Source organism: Peromyscus leucopus, chromosome 7, assembly GCF_004664715.2.
Source record: "Peromyscus leucopus breed LL Stock chromosome 7, UCI_PerLeu_2.1, whole genome shotgun sequence".
Lineage (NCBI taxonomy): Eukaryota > Metazoa > Chordata > Mammalia > Rodentia > Cricetidae > Peromyscus > Peromyscus leucopus.
In genome coordinates, this window is record NC_051069.1 from 103,383,928 (window position 1) to 103,398,456 (window position 14,529).

At 49.0% G+C, this 14,529-nt stretch overlaps 1 protein-coding gene across 3 annotated transcripts in view; it reads left to right on the forward strand.

Annotated features, from left to right (window-relative positions):
* Positions 1 to 10,700, forward strand: part of Osbpl10 (oxysterol binding protein like 10) — a 247,453-nt gene extending 236,753 nt beyond the window's left edge. For all 3 annotated transcript variants that reach the window (XM_037208011.1, XM_037208012.1, XM_037208013.1), the window contains 4 exons: positions 2,265 to 2,451; positions 4,954 to 5,136; positions 7,556 to 7,709; positions 9,591 to 10,700. In XM_037208011.1, the coding sequence (XP_037063906.1) occupies positions 2,265 to 2,451; positions 4,954 to 5,136; positions 7,556 to 7,709; positions 9,591 to 9,635 (569 nt within the window). In that variant the 3' untranslated portion in view covers positions 9,636 to 10,700. The remainder of the gene's footprint in view (positions 1 to 2,264; positions 2,452 to 4,953; positions 5,137 to 7,555; positions 7,710 to 9,590) is intronic.
* The last annotated feature ends 3,829 nt before the right edge of the window (positions 10,701 to 14,529 follow it).

Below are 14,529 nucleotides of genomic sequence, written 5' to 3' on the forward strand. Positions count from 1 at the left end.
CACTGTGTCCCCCTCGGAAGAGAGCAGCAGAGGCACACTGGCGCTCACCTCGCTTTCCTCTTTTCATTCAGCCCAGGACTGCAGCCATGGCATGACCCTGTTGGCATTCAGGATGGCCCTGCCCACTTCAGTGAACCCAATTAAAACCTCTCACAGGTGCCACCCCCCAGGCCAGCCTGTCTAGACACCTCCTCCCCGAGACTCCCTTCTCAGTGATCATACGTGGGGCTGACAATGGAAACTAACCCTCAAAACCAGCGAGTAGCCGTTAAAGCTGCAGTGTGTACGGAGGCCTGGAAGTGACTGGAAGCTCCTTCCAGAGTCCCGGGGCCTCTTCTCTGCCAGAGCTCCTCCCTGGGGATGTGGCTGGGGCTTGAGGAATCAAAGAACTTAGAACCAAGACTGACAGGACCATCCTGGTGGCTTTCTTCCCTTTTCTTTGAGATGGGGTCGGGTTTCACGGTGTCACCCAGGTAGCCCTGGTGTTCTCTGTCCCCCGGCCTCAGCCTCTGGATGGCAGGTGTGGGTCACCACACCCTGTGACCTCTCTTTTCAACCTGCCAGCTCCTGCCTTTTGTCTTCTCAAGCTGCCCAGTTTGTGAAAGTCTTCCACAAAAATAGGCTTTGGGACATGTTCAGGCTAGATCCTTCTGCAAGGCCCTGGTCAGAAGCCATGATAATGTGAGTGTCCTAATTCCCCTAGGGAGTGCGTGGATGGGATGATGGGGCATCGGGCCATGGGTGGGGTGGGGTGTTGTCTCTCTGAGGTATGGAAGGAACGTCAAGGTCATAGTAAGAACAAGGGAGCCTGAGTTTCTTTCAGGACAGTAGTTAGTAGAGTCCAGTGCTGTAATGAGCTGGAGAAGGTGGTGGGAGAAAGCCATCCGTTCTGACCATGTGTGTTTTGGGTAGGATGGAGGAAGGCTGATTTACTGTGAATTAAGTGTCCTCAATTGTATTCCTGGCCAGAGGTAGGATTAAGTACAGTATCAGACCTCCTTCCGTGCCTACGCGGCTGTGAACCCACAGAGCTGTCCTCAGTCCTCACATGTTTCCATTTCCACGCAGGCTCCATGAGTGAGCCTCCCTCCAAGCTTGGTGGTCTACACTGGTATGGCCCCATAGGTTCACAGAAGCGGACACTTGGTCCATGGCCTGGAGCTCAGACCCTCATGGCTTTAGCTGAGCCTATAGTGTGCTGTGTGCACTGTAGCTCCAGGAACTGCAGGGTACATGAATGAGAGCTGACGTCACGCTCTCTTCACTGTACTCCAGGCCTGTGTCCCATCTCCCCCGCCCCCATGGGCACGTTCATTCTTTCTTCTCCCTCCCCCACTCCGTCCTCAACTTCTCTCTCCTCTAGAGCTTTGTTTCAGGAGACAAACCAGGATTGGCAGTGTCCCTTAGCATCAGGTGTCCCCTGTGTACACTGAAACCATGACCCTCACTGTCCCATGGGATGCTGTGAGGCCTTGGAGGGCACCCTTCAAAGTTCTCAGGAGTCTGGTGACCACTCAGTCCTCATAGGGACCGCTGGCCGCAGTCCTCACTCGTGCTGGTTGGGGAAGCAGGAGCCTTGGGAGGGAGCATCACAAGCCACTTCTGGTCATGTATATCTAGTTAAGGAACAGAGCGGTCATCTGTGGAGGTTCGTGGTACCCTTGATGGTGGGTGCCCTTGTCTCAATGCTGAAGGGGAGAAGGGAGATACATGCAGGGCCAGGTGCTTGTTCATGGGGTCCCTTCACCCCAGCAGCCCTGGAGCAAGGCTGGAGCCTTTCCCTTCCTTGGTGCTCTGCTCAGCCTCCACACCTCTGCACACCACTCTCCCCTCACACAGGCCCTTCCGTGGTCTTGTCACCACAGGGAATTGCATGTGCGGGTCTGTGCACCTGTTTTGTCTTATACCTAGCTCAAATGCCCCTTCCCTGAGGCACCTTCCTTTTCTAGGTGAATTTGTCCTGATAGGGGCCTGGTTGGCACTGGCCACCTCTTTCCTACTGCCTTGATCCCAGACATGATGGTGTCTTTGCTCAGTGGTTAATGTTCACTCGGATGACAAAGAGCAGGTCTATTTTGCTTGTGGTGTTTTCCAGAGCTCTGCGCGGTGCAGAGGGTGGAACACAGGGCAATGAGCAGAGAGCTCTGTTGAGGTAGGAGGCATGGCATTTGTTACAGGACCCTCTTGGGTCTGCCCCCTGGGTGTTCCCATCCTTCATGCTCTCTGCCTGTTCTTGCTGGTCTGACTCTCCGTCTCTCCTGGAGGTGTACTTCGGCTCCTGGACCATGGGGAAGAATACGTCTTCACGCTGCCCAGTGCCTACGCCCGCTCTATCCTCACTGTCCCATGGGTGGAGCTTGGAGGGAAGGTCAACATCAATTGTGCCAAGACCGGGTACTCTGCCACCGTGACGTTCCACACAAAGCCTTTCTATGGTGGGAAGGTCCACAGGTAGGAAGTGGCCAGGACTCTGGCTGTCTATCTCTTTGTGCCTGAGTCCCCTCATCCTTTCAGAAGAAATCAGATGGTGGGTACACCTGTAATTCCAGCATTGGGGAGGCAAAAGCAGGAGAATCAGAAGTTCAAGGTCATCCTTGGGTACTTAGTGAGATACAGGAGATCTTGTCACTTAAAAAAAGTAGATTGAGTTCTAGCCAGGCATAATGCCTCTTACCTAGAAGCACAGTCCTCTGGAGGCTGAGCCAAGAAAATCTCAAGTTCTGGTCCAGCCTGGGCTACACAGCAAACCCCAGGCTAGCTCAGATAACATAGTGAGGCCCTGTCTTCAAAAGCGAAGGGCTGGGGGCACACCTCACTGGTAGAGTGTTTGCCTGACATGCACGAAGACCTGGGTTCAGTCCCCCAGCACTCTCTACCCTAAACAAAGATGGCATTCCAGTAGATGAGTCAACCATCAGGATAGTGAACAGTTCTTGTTTGGAAGGCACCTCTTTCCCCCACTTCACGGGTGGGCTTTGGGGCGCTCCCTAGTCATCATTTATGGGCAATCTGTGGGAATGCAGAAGACACCTAGAGGAAACTGGCCTTTTAGCCCCTCACTTTATAGTGTGGTGCTCTAAGGCACAGGCACTGTGGTGGTCCCCATCTCGCAGCTCCTGGAGTCCTGGACATCCAAGCCACAGACAGACTGTGTCTCTCCTTAGAAGCTGGGAAACCAGGTCTTGAAATAGAGGTCACCACTGGAGGAAGGACAGCCTGGTTCTAACGCCATGACTGGAGCAAGCCTACCACTGTGCAGATCTAAATCCCCAAGCTGCTGTTTGTTGGACTTTGCTGTAATTAGCTTGGGGACACATGCAGACACCCTCAGGGGTACGCTGGAGCTGACGCTGACTGGGGGTGTTTCTTGCCAGCGTTCAGTTCTCAGGCTGGCAGTTGAAAGACAATAGAACTAGCATCGAAAGCAAGCAGCTGTTTGGTTCCCACGGGGGCCCATTGTGCAGCGTTGGCCAGCACACCACTCATGCTTTGCACCAGCAGGCTTGTCCACTAGGAACCTGAATGGTTCCTGGGCCAAGAGAGGTGGCTTCCATGCCTGTACTTGAAAACTGGAAACTTGGTCCGGAGATAGCTCAGAGGCTAAGAATACTTACTGTTCTTGCAGAGAACCAGAGTTCCTTTCCCACACTGGATGGCTCACAATGACCTATAGCTCCATCTTTGAGCAATCTGATTCAGCCTTTGACCTCCACAGACATCCATACCCAGCATGTACACACGTCTCCCCACTACATGTAGTTAAAATAAATAAATAAAAATAGGAAAAGCAAACTGGAAACAGCACAAGCTGGACCATTGGGTCCTGAGGACTTGGCCCCAGGGGCATTTCCTCCCACTCAGACACAGAGCCCTGGGTCCTCCAGGTCAGGCAGAGGATTGGTAGTCTCCATGGCCATTTATTATCATTATTATGTGTATGCATACACATGTGGGGGCGGCAGGGGTGGGCGAAGAGTGGTGTGGTGTTCATGTGGAGGTCAGAGGACAGCTTCGTGGAGCTGGTTTTCACCTTCCACCTTTGCATGGGTTCTGGGGTCTAATTCAGGTTGTTAGGCTGGCATGGCTAGCACCTGAACCGGGTGAATCACCTTACAGTTCTCCATGGGGCTTTCTAAAGAGAGTTTGAAGGTGGTCATCCAGCTGACTCCTGTACAGGTACTGCCATGAGCTGGCAGGTGGTGCCATGAAACCATGTTTGGCTTGGCCTTCATCAGGAAGGTGTGGGTGCTGAGTAGCTGTTTGGACTCTGAGGAGTGTGAGCAGCCCAGGCTTCATCCCCATACAGAACTGACCTTGGAGTGATTGAATTGTTAGCTTTAGCTTTATTTTATTTTTGAGACAAGTTACCATAGAGCCTAGACTGGCCTTAAATTTGTAGTCCTCCTGGTCCTGCCCCAAATGCTGCGATTTACGGACATGCACTGCCATGCTGGGCAGAGAACCGAAGGTCTTATTTAAGGATGGGAAAGTTCCTCCTCCTGTGGTCAAATTGTAGCACTTGGAGATGCTCTGTGGAGAGGAGAGTATATCTTCATTTCCTGTTGGCTCATCCTTGTGACAGACAGCGTTGTATATAACTGCTTTGAGAGTCTATCAGAACAGAGAAGTGGGTTCTGACCACTGTTACTGATTTCGAGTTTGTGTTTTGCCTTTGCCTTTTTTTTTCTTTCATTTTTCCCTCTCTTCTATTTTTTTTTTTTTTTGAGGTCTATCCACCTAGCCCTGGCTGGCCTCAGTTTCCTAATTGCTAGGGGTTACAGGCATGGGTTGACACACCCACTCACCTTTTCTTGTTCTCATCAAGAATACTGCACCTTTTTAAAAGACCCAGTCTTTGAGCCACGCTGCAAAATAATCCCTTCTCCCTAAGCCACCTAAAACTCTTTAAGCCAGAGTTCCCTTTTGCTTCATTTGTCTCATTCATGAATTCAGGGTCACAGCCGAAGTGAAACACAACCCAACCAACACTATTGTCTGCAAAGCGCACGGGGAATGGAACGGCACCTTGGAGTTCACCTACAGCAACGGGGAGACCAAAGTCATTGACACGACTGCCCTGCCTGTGTACCCTAAGAAGCTCAGACCTCTGGAGAAGCAGGGGCCCATGGAGTCCAGGTATGCCTGCCCAGCTCAGCTGCCCCAGCCTTCACTGAGGGGCCCATGGGAAACTTCAGCAGCACAGCCAATGGCAAAGGACCAGGCATTGCTTTCTTCAGTTGTTTGAATTTCCCCTGCTGGGTCCACTGGGGACAAACCCATGTAGCTGTCAGTTGGGTGGTTCTGCAGTTAGAGAGTGGACTGTCCTGAAAAAGCTTGGCAACCCAACTGCCATATTACTGGCCGATTGTAAATTAATCACAGAGTTGCTGGTAATTGAAAGAACTACGCAGGGAAGCAGTGAGGGTTTTCTTTTTCCTCTTTTTGACAGACTAGCAATGCTATTTTTAAACTACTGAGTGCTGGCACAGGTCGGGAGCCAACTCCACACGTCCCGTGCTCGTGGTAGAAGCACGCACAGCTTAGGGACCACTAGATTTCAACACATGAGCTCACTTTAATCTTGCCTTCTATTTCTAGGGAATCTATCCATTGACATGGAAAATTATTACATACACTAACGATTCAAACACCAGTTTATTTTTATTTTGAGAAAACAATTCAAGAAAGAGAAACCACCTACTTGCTTAGCATTTGGGAAATGATTAAGTAAATTATGAAATATCCACTTAATTAGTATATCCACTATATGGTATATCATGTGGTCATTGAAAATGACAAGTATACAGCTCTTTTGCTATTTCAATCTATTAGCCAATGAGGCCTATGGGTCCAACTGATCCCTGGCAAATTTACAAAAAAAGGTTTTTGTTTTTCCCCTATATTTATGGTTTTTTTTGTTTGTTTTTTTTTTTTTGTTTTTTTTTTATATGGGCACGTATGTGCTACCGTATACATGTGGAGATCAGAGAATAGCTCTCCTTCCACCATGTGAGCTCTTAGCATCCAACTTAGGTTGTCAGGCTTGGTACAAGTGCCCTTACCCACTGAGCCATCTTGTTGCCCCTCCCCAGCTGATTTTTTAAATAAAGTTTTATTGAAAACCAGCCATGCTCATTCATAGCAGTACATAGTTGACAGGCTGTTTATGACTGCCCTCCTGCTGCAACAGCTGAGTTTAGCTGCAACAAGACCCATTAAGACTTACTATCTGGCCCTTCATGGACAGTGTTTGTCAAGGCCTACTTTAAATCTCAGTCTGCTCTTTAGCAGGTGGGGCTAAGAGGAAATTGTATATGCCGTGGAAGGCTTTGCTGGCACTGGAAGAGTATGGAGCTACATGGGAGACGTGCTTACTGAGTGGAAGCAAAGCAGGGCACCTTCGCCAGACTGTAGGAGCAGTACCCTCTTCCTGGGTACTGGTTTGAAAACCAGTCATACTCATTCATGGCAGTGAATAGCAAACACAGCTTCTCTGTACTGCCGTGGAGTCATGAACTCATGTTTCCCACCCCAGACTGTTGGGCAGGGCCAGCAGGAAGAGAAAGGGGTGTGGTAAGGAGGCAGCCCACCACCAGGCCTCTGAGGGGCATTCCCAGGAGGAGGTTCAGCTGCTCCTTGCCAGACTTTGCCTTGTCTGCCTCTGGGTACTTGGAAGCCTGCAAAGAGCAGGAAAGGAACCCAGTGTGGGAATTAGAGGGGTTGCTGCTGCCTTTCCTTCTCCGTATGATTTTAAACAGTGCTGGGCATGGTGGCACACGCCTGCTATAACCTAACACTCAGGAAGCTGAGGCGGGACACCAAGCTTAGAAACCAGCCTGGGCTTACGCTGTAAGACCCCATCTTGAAAAACAGTACCAAAGACCATATAAGCGGACTCTAGAGAAATCGCGCTGTCCACTTGAGACGCCGAGTAGCTGCTCTAAGCACCTGTCTCCACCATCCCTGCTAGGTCCGGAGGGACATTCAGCATAGCTTGTTTTGTTGTCTCAGCTCTACTTCGGTGCCAGCCATTTCCACTGGCAGACTACCCCAGCAGTGGCCTGAAGATACTGTCTGCCCATCTACGCCCTACAGACCAGTATTTGTCTGGGCAAAGGTCCTGTCTTAGATCACAGAGCCGGGCCTGACATGCCGCTCTCACCATACCCTGTACTACTTTGGCAACCTCTTGGGGGCACCCCTTCCCACCCCTTCCCTTAGCTCGCCGTGCAGTCTCTGCAAAATGCGGTTGCTAGTTCTATAGCCACTTGTGTCATTGGGTCTTGAGGATTAAGTGAGTTTCTCTAAGATGTTTAGAGGGGTGCCAGGTAAGGGCTGTGCATGCCTGCTCTTTCCAGAGACTCAGAACACGAGGACAGGTAGTGTGGAGGCAGCGGATGTGTGGCCAAGGAGCCCGGGGTCCACCCTTGGCTCTTGTGTCTCAGGACACCTTGACTGGATTCTTACAGTCGCCTAGATGCCCTTCCCTGCCTGGCCACTGTCATGCCGATAGCCCGATCAACCTGAGGGGTTCCTTTACTACTTGTCTTTCTAGGAACCTCTGGCAGGAAGTCACCCACTACCTGCGGCTTGGTGACATCGATGCAGCCACAGAGCAGAAGCGGCGCCTGGAGGAGAAGCAGAGGATGGAGGAGAGGAAACGGGAGACCCTTCGCACACCATGGCGGCCCAAGTACTTCATTCCGGAGGTAACCATCCTGCTACTAGGCTCTGGCCCTGAGTAAGGGCACTTCGGTTTTTATTGCTGCCACAGTTGGATGGAGCAGGGACAGTGTGGCTCTGGCTCGGGTTGTGGGCTGGAATTTGGGTTTCCCCGATAAGGTCTTGGGACCTTGTGCCATCTTGAGGAAAGAAGTCATCAGCTGACACTTCCCCTGCAGTGTGCCTTCATTCAAAAACCCTTCTGGCCAGCCAGGCCAAGGAGGGGACTGTGGATCTGCACTACCCCTATTCCCTCTCCACACCTGGGCGGCCTTTAAGCCTCCCCCATTTGAGTACTGCCACAGAGCATGACCTTCTGTGGGTCACATGGAAGGGACATACTGAGCAATGCTTAATAGAGCCCCCATCCCACAGGGGAGCATGCAACGTGTTGTGCATCTATTTGAGATCAACCTTAGTTTTGTCTCACAGTTCCAGGCCATCGCTGTGGGCAAGTAGAGGTGGCAGGCACTTGAGGCGGCTAGTCACATCTGCAGTCAAAGTTGGGGAGTATGCATTTACACATGCACAGCTCACTTTGTCTACTCTTAACAATTTAGGATCTCATGGTCTTCCCACGCCATTTAACATAACCAAGATGATTCTGCACAAACAGGGCCACAAGCCTACTTAATAGACAGCCCCTCATTAGTTGATTCTAGATTGTATCCAAGTGTCATGGGGTGGTTGTTTAGTAGGGGTCTGGGGATATACCTCAGTTTATAGGCTGCTCCCCTTCCACCACTGGATGTGGAGGTGCAGGCAGGAGCACCAGAGGCCCAAGGTCATCCTCAGGTGTGTAGCAGAGCCTGGTGGCTTGGAGAAGCAGGCTAGTGAGTAGTGGGAAGACTCAAGAGTCTATCTCCCATCCAGATAACAGACTGATTCTTTGTGAGGAGCCAGAACAGAGTTTTTATGAAGATTACAGTATTTGTATGCTGCTAAGGGCTTATACAAATTTAAATTCCAAGAGCCAATCAGAACAGATCAATGGGGTCAGGTGCCGCTAATCTCTAACTCCTGCTATGAGGATGGCTTATGGTGTCTGGCTGTTGACATGGGGTGAGCTAGGGCAGCCTTGTGGCCTGGGTGGGGCAGGGGTGACCTATGGTTAGGAGCAGCAGGCAGGAGCTGAGATGGGGGTGGCAGGCTGCATCTCAGGGCTGGAACTTCAGACTTGATGGTACTTGGGAGACTGCCTTGAAGGGTCTCCTGTGTGGGGGCCTCATTCAGGTGATAGAAATCCTTGAAGCCTTCCTTGAGGTGAGTCCTGTCTTTGAGACAGCTTGCCTGACTTATGTTCTTGAAGTTCTATCCCTGGGGCTTGAGAAAAGCCAACGTCTGTTAACGGGAGGCTGGGGACACATCACCCCGACACCAGGACGGTTAGCGTCCATCTTGTTTTCCTTCTGCCATCGTTTTTGAGTCTTTTCCTCACCTGGTGGCTGATTGCACTGTGACAAACACCTGCCCAAAGCCTCATTGGGTGGGTGGGCTTTCACGTCACCTTTCCTCTCTGCTGATGATTCATCCAGGCTGCCTCTCGACTGGCCCCACTGCCTTGGAAGTCTTTTGCCAAGTCATCTGGATAAAAAGGGGCCTTAACAGCTTCTTTTATTTTGGTTGTTCCATGGGACTTCTTTTAAAAACAAATGCATATAGTCTTAGCTGGGCAAGGAGAAATATGCCCTCCGATGAGCTCAGAAAGTGTCAGGGTTGAGGAAGATAGGCTTGGATGTGAGTTGCCGGGCTCAGGTCTTGGCCAGTCTGTGTGGTCTCCGTGTCAGGCTGGCTGGGTGGGAGGCGTCCTTGATTCTCAGTCCGCTGCTGTGAGGTCCTCATATCACACCCCCTTCCTTCTCTTGCAGGGTGATGGCTGGGTGTACTTCAACCCCCTCTGGAAGACACACTGATGGGCGAGGTGCAGTGCTGCCCTCCATAGGCCTGACTGTAGGAATTAAAGTGGTACAGTATCAAGACTCTGTTGGCCTCTGCTGACCCTCTTGTTAGCATTCACGTCAGAGAGAGGGGTTATATACTGTGAAACATGCACCCCAAGTTCTGCCTGAGGATTGATTCAAGAGCCAGCTGAGGCCTGAGTGCACACAACACACCCGCCAAGGCTGAACTGGGTCATCTTGAGCTCCTCTGTATTGACGAGGATTGATGTTTTCTATTTTTCACTTTGCCAAGGTAGTTTTGCACTTATGAAGGTATTTTCCACTCTCCCAATTCCTGACACAATGCAGGTTGACGTGGCATGGCCAGTTGAAGTCCCTGTCTGAAAAAGGGGCTCATTTCTGGCAGAAGGGCGGGGGTCGCCACCCTTTGCTGATGATTGTTATGATCCAAGTCCACACCCAGGAAAGAGCAAGTGGGCCTTCCTGTTGGCAGGGGACAGGAAGCCACTGATGGCTGATGTGGAAGCCTTCTAGAAGTGAGTGGCTCTGGAAGAATCAGAGCCAGGGCCCCCTTGGTAGTTTTAGCCTATCTTCCTGACACTTCTCATGCCCACAGCATGAACCTCTATGTTCTGCACAGCAGAAAACAAATCAGTCATGACAAAGGGCTCTGGAAGTTCCATACACGCATGCACACACTACATGGACCACCACTGCCTCATATCTAGTTGGGGAAAGAAATGAGTCTGTGTAATTTTTTTCCCTTGATTTTGACCCAAAATGCAAGAAAGCCACTGTAACTAGGATACCTGAGTCCCCTCAGTCCCAGCTGAGTATCAGTCTCCAGCCTTTGCACAGGTCAAACACAGAACCAACAAAATCGAGAAAAGGAAAGTCCACTTTGATTTCTGTTGAGTGCTTAATTTATTTTTCACCGTGCCACTCCAATAATGTTTATAAAATCCAGTAGCATGAATGCTTCTCTGCAGTAATACTAATTTTGTGCCTTTTGTCCGCTTTCTTAAGACCAACTGTTGACACTTTGTAGATATTAGACAAATATATTTCCATTAAATACTCTTGTGTCTGGTGTGTGTGTTATTTTTAGGGATTCAAAGTTCTGATTGGTGGCTCTGAGTAATCTCAATTTTTTCCTGTTTAGATACTGCTAATAACAACAATAGCTATATTAAAATGTGTATTATGTGTGTGTACGTAAGTGCAGTGCCTGTAGAGGTCAGAAGAGGGTGGTGGATCCCTTGGAGCCAGAGTTACAAGTGATTGTGAGCAAGCGGCTAGACGTGGATGCTGGCAATTGAATACCACCAGTTTTTGCAAGAACAGTATGTTCTCTTAACCACTGAGCCATGTCTTCAGTCCCCAACACTGTTTTAAATACATTGAAAACGTCCCAGATCAGCATCACTTAGGGGCTGCTAATTATCAGTTCTATGAAAGCAAATGATTATGTGTACCATGTTTAGGGTCAACCAGAGCAACATATTTGAGACTCCATCTCTAAACAACTACCCTGGGAAGAACTGTATACCTAGATGGAAAGACCAAATTCCTAGAAACACATCCTACAAGGAATGAATCATAAACTAAGAAATTAGAATAGATCTATAAATAGTAAGGAGCTTTGATCAGCCACTTAAAATCTTCCAACCAAAAAATGCCAGGACCAGATGTCCTCTAAGATGAACCCTACCAAACATTTAGAGTTACACCAGCCATTCTGGATTGGTTTGATTTGCCAGATGATGCCCAACACCAAAGAAAGAACAGATTAAAAAAAAAAACAAAAAACAAAACAAAAAAAAAAACTAGCATCCTGTATAAATATTGGCTCAAAATTTCTTAAATACTAATGCAGCAAATTCCCCAGCCTATTTAAAAGGGTTGCACGTGACATCGATGAGGTTTATTCTTAGATGGCAAGGGTGGTCGAATACACGATGTATGAAAATTATCAGTGCACATGCCACACATTAATAGAGAGGCAAACTACACAGTCATCTGAACCCATGCAGAAAAAGTGTTTGACAAGATTCAGTACCCTTTCATGATAAAACAAGTCAATACATTAAGTTTATATCCAAAGACCCGGCACACATTACAAAGGTGAGAAGTGAAAAGCTCTTCCACCAAGGCCAAGAACAAGGTAGGAATCTGCTGCTTTTGCCACTGCCAACAACACATTGGCAGAAGTTCTAGGTAGTGCAGTTAGGCATGAACAAGATAGGATCAGCTGAAAGGACATTCTCTTTTGGTATATGCCATGATCTTATCTACAAAATCCAAGACTACACCAAAAACTTAAATTCTACAAAAGTAGGCCATGCTTTCTAGCTTTGAACACCTTATTTTCCCCTGTGGAGTGAACTTTTGAAAATAGATACCCATCCTAGTATGTTCTGCACCAATTCTGTATGGTGTCTCCACACCAGGGCAAAGCTCCACTAAATGAGCAGGGTGAAGATGGGTCTAACCCCTGCTATTAGTCCAGGCCCACTTGCAGCCTGGCAGGTCCTGCCTAGGACTGGAGAGATGGCTCAGTGACTAAGAGCACTCACTGCTCCTGCAGAGGACCCAAGTTCAGGTCCTAGCAGCAGCAGGGGGTGGCTCACAATGCCAGTAGCTCCAGCTGCAGGGCATGTGGTACTCTCTCTGCCCTCTGTTAAATCTTGAATTTCCTAGAATCTCGCTCCAGGTTCTCAGACATTATGAAGCTATATTATCCTCCCCTTAATTCCACACTTTTCATGTCATACATGGACCTGGCGAACCCCTGGCACCCTCATAAGTACTGCCTGCACCTTCTACAGCTCACCCAGCCTTACCTGGGAGAACACCAGGCAAATGGAGCTCAGTTCCCCAGGCAGCCCCCAACAGGTTAGCATAGCCAAGCTCTGCTCTGCTGCCTCCTAGGTGGAGGAATGTGACTGGGCTGCTCCACACTGGAGGCAGGACAAGGATGAGTAAAACCAGACACCATTCCCCACCACCTGAATATAGCTTCTTGGACTGGCACTCGCTGCTCCCTGTAGACCCTTGCTTTTGGCCAGAACTCCCAGTGTCCAGTTTTGAGAATTGAGGAAGGCTGGGGGTTGTTCTGTCGATGTGACTAGTCCAGCAGAGAACATTGTCCTGACTTCCCAAGATCCCCATGCATGCCAAGTCGTGACTCCTTCCAATTCTTCTACACTGACTACCATCGCCCCTTGGGCAAGTGTTCCTTTTACCTGACTCGGGCCATACGCATGCACTACATTATTCTTGTTGGGTTACTTAGCTCAAATTATGTTTTGGATTTTTGATAGTTTTCCTTTACATAAAGAAGTGCTTTTTTTTTTTCTCTATGAGCCCAACTATCATTTTCTCAGTCTTTTCATGTGCATGTATGTGTGTGTACATGTACATGTGGAAGCCCCAGGTTGATGCTGGGAATCTTCAAGCATTCGTCAACCTTTTCTTTTGGGGCAGGCTTTCTCAATCAAACCCAGAACTTCTGAAGGCAAAGCTGCTGGAGTTACAGGTGATGACCACACCGATGTGGCATCTGCATGGATTCTAGGGATCTGAACCCCAGTTCTCTGTTTTTTACAGCAAGTCCTTTAACTGCTGAGCCATCTTCTTGGCCCGGTCTTGTCTGTTTTTGACAACCTAGAAAAGCAAGTGGTCTAACTCGGGTATGTGTGACTCCACCTTTGTATGCTTTCCAATGCTTAGTGAGCCTGGTAGGTGGTACCTTTGGTCCCATTTACTTGCCATTTTGATTTCTTCCATCAAAGCCTCATTAAGATTTCCCGTGTGTCTTCCTAATAGCTCCTAGTGTATTCTGGACACAAGCTCCTCCATTAGATATGGGGCAGAGGATGATTACCTTGTTTTACCAAGATGCCAGGACATGCCTGTGGGCCACTGGACAGAGGCAGAATTTGCACTGGCTGACTTAAGGACTTTGTAAGAATGTCAGGATGGGGTTGTTTAAGGACACATACCCTGATCGGTAGAATAGAGAAACATCACTTTTTAATCAGTTTCCAGCACTGGGCCAATTAAATGGAGGAAACAGACTGGCAAATAAATACTGGTACTGAATTGATGAAGTGAGACTAACCGAATCCCGCACAATCAACACAATATAGCATACATCCAGTGTGAAGTTACACAACCAGGAGGCAGGAGCTGGCGGGTTTGCCCACAGCGAGGTTTCCCTCCTCGGGTGATCACTGAGGCTGACTAGTGTTCATCTTCTGCAGTGTTTAACTGTGCTTTTCTTTGTAGAAAGCCATTTTATAAAGCCTTTTCCTCGGTGGTTACCAGACCACGCTCATGTTTGCCAATGGAGGACCACATGACCACACAAGGCAGCTTTTAACAGTGAGCACAGCTTTCAACTGGCCACCATGTGACCTTCAGTGTGGTCCCCATCCTTCACCAAGCCATCTCAGCAGAGCAGACGCCTGATACTCCAAATCTAAGAGCCTCCAGGCCCCAAATGTGTCCCACTTTCTAGTCAGAGTGAGATCCGTGAGTGTTGAGGGACACAAATTAGCTTTGGTAGTATCCACTGAACTAAGGTGGAAAGAAGAGAATTAGGAGACATAATTAAAAAATATGCTCACTGCTAAAAAGAATTTCTATGGGTCAGGGGCAATCCAGAGTCGTATCAAGGCTGATGAGATTGTCAGTGGGTAAAGGTGCTTGCGGCCAAGTCCGATGGCCTGAGTCTTGATTCTTTGCACAGACAAGGCAGAGAACTGACTCAAATTATCCTATGACTTGTATGTCAAAGTCCCAGGCATTTTTTGGGGGGTGGCGGGGTGTGTGTGTTGAGACAGGTTTCAACTGTAGCCCTGGCTGTCCTGGAACTTGCTCTGTAGATCAGGGTGGCCTCACC